The 5,288-nt window shown below is 45.1% G+C and overlaps 1 protein-coding gene and 1 long non-coding RNA gene across 3 annotated transcripts; one reads left to right on the plus strand and one right to left on the minus strand.

The window, feature by feature from the left end:
- The first annotated feature begins 22 nt into the window (after positions 1–22).
- LOC106144150 lies at positions 23–998 on the plus strand. The gene is made up of 2 exons (XR_001229245.2): positions 23–104; positions 709–998. It is a non-coding gene; the product is annotated as an uncharacterized LOC106144150 (long non-coding RNA).
- On the minus strand, positions 131–5,022 carry LOC106144149 (protein CEBPZOS). 2 transcript variants are annotated; one of them, XM_026785879.1, is made up of 5 exons: positions 4,174–4,367; positions 2,341–2,456; positions 1,567–1,611; positions 884–968; positions 131–749 (listed from the first exon to the last, which is right to left on the minus strand). In XM_026785879.1, exons 1-4 carry the CDS (start codon positions 4,224–4,226, stop codon positions 886–888), a joined length of 297 nt encoding a protein of 98 aa, XP_026641680.1. In that variant the 5' UTR covers positions 4,227–4,367; the 3' UTR covers positions 131–749; positions 884–885. The 2 variants fall into 2 exon arrangements, with proteins under 2 accessions (XP_026641680.1, XP_013206801.1); XM_013351347.2 differs by lacking the exon at positions 4,174–4,367 and adding an exon at positions 4,946–5,022 and having other exon boundaries at positions 133–749.
- Between the last annotated feature and the right edge of the window lie 266 nt (positions 5,023–5,288).

The raw sequence follows: 5,288 nt of genomic DNA on the forward strand, positions 1-5,288 counted from the left end.
TTTTTTTTTTCTCCCTTTTAAGTTTGGGCATCTGTTGGATGAAAACATGGGATCCAAGTTTGATAATATTGGCATGAACGCCATGGCTAACAAAGACAATGCAAGTAAGTAAATTGATCCACTCCCCACCCCCCCTGTGGGGTTGGGTGTAACCCAGGCTTCCTTAAACTCACTCAGTAGCTCAGGCTGGCCTTGAGAGCTTGATTCTCCACCTTGCAAGCAATAGGATTATAAGTGTACACTACCAGGTTGCCTTGTTAGTCAAGTGTTGTAAGTGGTATTTCCCTGTAGATGTCCCTAGGTGGCAGAAAACTTGCTTGTCACATAGCAAGACATTTAAACCACACAAAAAGACTACAGACTCAAAACGTTTTTTTCTTGGAGAGTCAGTCTTTTATTTTGACTTGGCTAAAGGTTTACTCTTATATGCTTGAAGACACTTTTAAATTTCTGATGTTATTAGTTTCTATTTTTCATAAAAATAGAAAAGAAAAATCTTTTCAGTATAAGACCTCCCATACTGTTTCATTTGTCAAATTCTCATGTTAGAAAACACAGGAGAGCACCCAACAGCGGGTTTCCACAGCGGGGGAGGGGGGGGGTGGGCGAGCACAGGCCATGGCCCTAAGATGCAGTCCCGCTCGGGAGGACCGTCTGTGAGAGTCGAGCCCACGGTGACATGGACTCATCTTTCATCTCCCCTCCAAGGCTTCAAACAGCTCAAGTGGGAAGCTGAGCGTGATGATTGGCTGCACAACAGAGATGTGAAAAGCATCATCAAGAAAAAGAAAAATTTCAAAAGGAAGATGAAAATCCCTCAAAAATCCAAAAAGCAGAGGAAATGAGTGCTTCGGAGTGAATAATAAATGAAGATTCTACTCACCCTTAATTCTTGCTATCCAACCACTTTTCTTGATCTTTCTCTCTCACTCCATACATTCCAGACTGTTCCATGGATTTGTAATAAACTATAGAAACGAAATGCTGTCATGTATAAAGTCATACAAAGAGTTAAACTTATATTGAAAAACTACTTCCATAACAAGACGAAGGGGCAGCAGGGCTCCTTGTTCACAGGCAAGCCCCGAACAGCAATGAGCTGCTTGTTGGGCCACTGGGTGGATGCTTGGCTTAGGTAAGTGTGACGGTGTCCTGTCCAGCCTTAACTGTCATGAGGTAGGCATGAGCTCTTTCCACAGAGAAGCAGAGCCTGAGGAAAAGTCTTTCCTAGCAGTAGCCTTAAGCCACCCATGGTTATGTCCACCGCCATCCTAGGTCTCATTCTGGAATCTATTCTTAACCATTGAAAGGCTCCTGTCGGGTGGGGCGTATATCTCTGATGGAAGGCTTGCCCAGCATTTGTAAAGCCTGGGGTTCAACAGAAGAAGTAACGAGAATGAAGCCCAAAGCTAACTGTCCTAAGTAACTGGGTGAGTCCTTACTGTGCTCTCAGGAGGCCGCTAGTGTTGGAAACTGACCACAAAGGCATTTAGTCCAAAGTTGTAAAAGTACCACAGAATTTACAGGCTGTTTTGCACATGAATTTTTACTTGAAGAAAAACATACCTTCCAAGATGAAGGGGAATGTCTTGCTCATTGTTTGCCTGAAATCTGACATTTAAAAAAAAAAAGTCATTTTAGTAACCTATTGAGCCACAATTTAGTATATTAGTGTCTTAGAATTTTGTATTAAGGTCCCTCTGCTAATCTAAGAACTAAATCTTGTAGAATAAGATATAAAATACATTCATCTTAAAATACAGCCTTTATACTCATATTCCTTTAAAGACTAGGAACATCAGTAGCACCCTGGACACAGTGTCCTAATTAAGTACTTTGAGGACGAACAATGACTAGCTTTAAGAATAAATCACTGCACCGGGGCTGTTCCCTGCTTTAGTTGGAGAAGGAAGTAATAACACTAATCATAAAAGCCAATAACAAATTACTCCACTGTCTTCAGGAACAGCAGGGAAGACGGTTCCAGTGCTGCTGCTAATGCTGAGAAGCAGTTCTGTGGCCTAGGGTCAGTGTCACCTCTTCCTAGGATTACCAAACAAGTAAAATGCAGGCCAGGCTGCCTCCATCCGCTCACTTCTGCAGAGCCATCCCATGCTGAGCCAGAGCAGGGACACTTGTTCTACCTTCCCCAGCAAAACGCTGGCTCCTAGTCTGCAAGTCGGGTGTGAGTTGCCTACTCTACAATAACAAACACCTTGCTCTCCCAGCACCTCGCCCATTAAAATGTCTAATAGCTTCAATCTAAAAAAACATTTTGCCCAGAAATGCACCGAGCATATCGTACATACCCAGCTAGATTAACCACTGAACTGTGTTTACCTTGGCTTGAGTTCATCTTTTTAAACAAAACATAAGCTCCAAAAACACCCACAAGTTCAGCTGCTAAAACTCCTTTAAAGATCTTCCTTGCCAGCGGTTCCATGGTTCGAGTCATCCTAAAGTTAACAACATGAACTTTTAAACTTCTGTAATCACATCTATAAAGACCCCCACCCTCAGGTTCAGTGCTTTTTGTTTGGTTGGGGTTTTTTTTTTTGTTGTTGTTGTTGTTGTTGTTGGTTTTGGTTTTTTCAAGACAGGGTTTCTCTGTAGCTATGGAGCCTGACCTGGAACTCCTGTAGACCAGGCTGTCCTGGAACTCACTGAGATCTGTAGTAGGAGGCTGCTTGTTTGTTTCCCAGCAGCCCAGACTCCCAAAATAATCACTCAGAAACTATGTTAATTAAAACACTGCTTAGCCAATAGCTTAAGTGTATTGCTAGCTTAATTTAACCATTTCCATTATTTTATATTTTACCACGAGGCTCATGGTCTACCGGCAAGGTTCCAACTGGCAGCTTATATCTTTTCCCCTCTGGCAGCTACATGGCATCTTGGGACTCTGCCTTCTTTCTCCCAGCATTCAGTTTATTTTTCCCTGCCTAGCTACTCTGCCCTATTACAGGCCAAGCCCGCTTCTTTATTCATTGACTAATAAAAGCAACACATACAGAAGGACTTCCCACACCAGAGATCCGCCTGCCTCTGCTCCCTGAGTGCTGGGATTAAAGGTGTGCCCGACCACTGCCCAGCTCAATGCTTTATGTATGAAACCCAAAAGTTAGGTACATTTGGTGTAGAAATTCCTCCATACAGGTTCCAATCTCCATGCCTTAGGAATGTGATAAACCAAGAACCCAAGACAGGATAAAAAGCACAGAAATTCTGAGAAGACTTAAACCTTTTTTTGCAAAGCAAAACTGGAGGGACTAAGGCTTTTTAGTGTCTCTGATACAGAATGGGGAAGTAGGTTAGATGAACTTTTTAGCTGACCTAGGGATTAAAATGAAACCTAATAACAGGAATAGCATTGAAGGCCGTTCTGGAAACAAGAGGGAGGTTATTCTGTTAGTGAGTACACAGTTCGTGTCTTTGCTAGATGGATGTGAAACCAGACCATAAACTAATCAGGTCCTGTCCCTTAGGCACGACTCTATTGAGTGTTGGAACACTTCAACTGCACCACGCCCAAAGCATCCCTAAATCTGCACTTTGCTTCCCACTCCCCAGATTTTGATTCAGCAAGCCTAGCGTGGATACCCCAGTAATCCAGTCCTTTGAAGCCATTCCAGTTTTTATATAAGTTCCTGACCCATGAAGGGGTAGCTGAGTGGGTGGAAATGGTAAAACTACAGTAACGAATAATTCTCCCACCCCGCCCCATATGGAAAAAAATGAATCAAGAAAGGGGTGTTAGTGTTGAGCTTTTAGCAGGAGTCTCGAGTTCAATATCCAGCACTCATCGGGAAGTGTCTTTGAAGAAAGGTATACAGCAAATAGGAATTTGGCTTGCTGAATATATGAGAGTAGCCAAGTTTTTGCTCTGTTTCTCTATAACTTAAAAAAAAAAACCACTAATCTTTTTATCTCGTTCTGTATTTTCCCACTGTCTTCTGTTGTATAATAATGATGGGGTCCCTCCATCTTCTATTATCTCTCTTTCAAGATACCTAAGCGTGAAGGTAATTAATTGTAAGGATTATTAGCCTTGGACTATGTTACCAAGTGTCCCTCCTCCGATGTTCCTTTTTCAAGTTAATAATGGGATCACTCGGGGACCAAAAGACTTAAACTTTATTACCCTCATTTTAAAAACGAAGCAAATAAACTCACATATAACTGGGGGTAGGGCAGAAAGGGCAGTAATCTGCATCGTGGACAGTCATGTTCAGCACCAAGTTCTCAGAGCTGTTTTTAATGTTCCAGGGCTGAGGCGAGGAGAGAACACGGCAGATCTGCCCAGTTAGGCAGCCTCTTCCATAGCTTAATCTGAGTAAAATCTTTTTTGATTGCTAAAGAGCGATGCTAAGGTTTCAAATAGTTCAAATGTGTGTAATGCAATATTTACTTTCTTAAAAAAAAAAAAAGAACAGATGGACTTGTTACATTCCAAGGCTCATGGGGAGGGTTCCACTTAATAATAAAGTCCGTTAGTCATTGGGGCACACCTGACCAGACAAGACGGCCCAGGGAGACCAAAGACCACGGGGCCGTCTTGCACAGGCTGTAACGCAGGGGAAGCAGCCCCGTGTGTCCTCCACACTTGACCCGGGGAAGGGAAGCCGGCCGGGCGCAGGTGATGCAGCCTGGCGTGACCTCCAGGACGGACCCCGGGGGAGGGAAGCCGGCGGTCTAGCGAGCAGCGCTGCGCCCTGGGGCTGCTGCCCGGGATGGCTCCAAAAGCGAGCGCCCGGCCCTACTCTGGGTCCAGGTCCCAGCAGGCGCCGCGGCGCTCGGCGACCCGGAAACGCTCGCGCCTGCCCCGCGCCCCTGCACCAGCGGGACAGTCACGCTCGAATCCTCCCCGACCCAAGAATGTCACACAAGACCCCACGCGCCCCACGCTGGGGACCCGACAGCCCTGGACACACAGCCAGGTCCTTACCTGAGACCGGCGCACCCCGACGGCGCACGCTCACGGTCGCAGCGCCCCGCCCCCAGCTTTAGCCCCGCCCCACAGAGGATCCTGACCTGGCTACTGCACAACGTGTCTCTGGCGTAGAAGTTGTGGGAAGCTGCTCATTTTACAGGCGAGATTATCCAGCCCTCGGGCACACTCAAAAAAAAAAAAAAAAAAAAAAAAAAAAAATCAAAACCCCATCTGATCAAAAAAAAAAAAAAAAAAAAAAACAGGACACCGCCTCCAAATCTTGCACATAGATCCTCTCCCCACTCTGAACCCAAAGTGTGTCAGAAGAACCGCAACAAGCCTGGGACTGGCCAGAAAT

This window comes from Microtus ochrogaster, linkage group LG3 (genome assembly GCF_000317375.1).
Source record: "Microtus ochrogaster isolate Prairie Vole_2 linkage group LG3, MicOch1.0, whole genome shotgun sequence".
Classification (NCBI taxonomy): Eukaryota; Metazoa; Chordata; class Mammalia; order Rodentia; family Cricetidae; genus Microtus; species Microtus ochrogaster.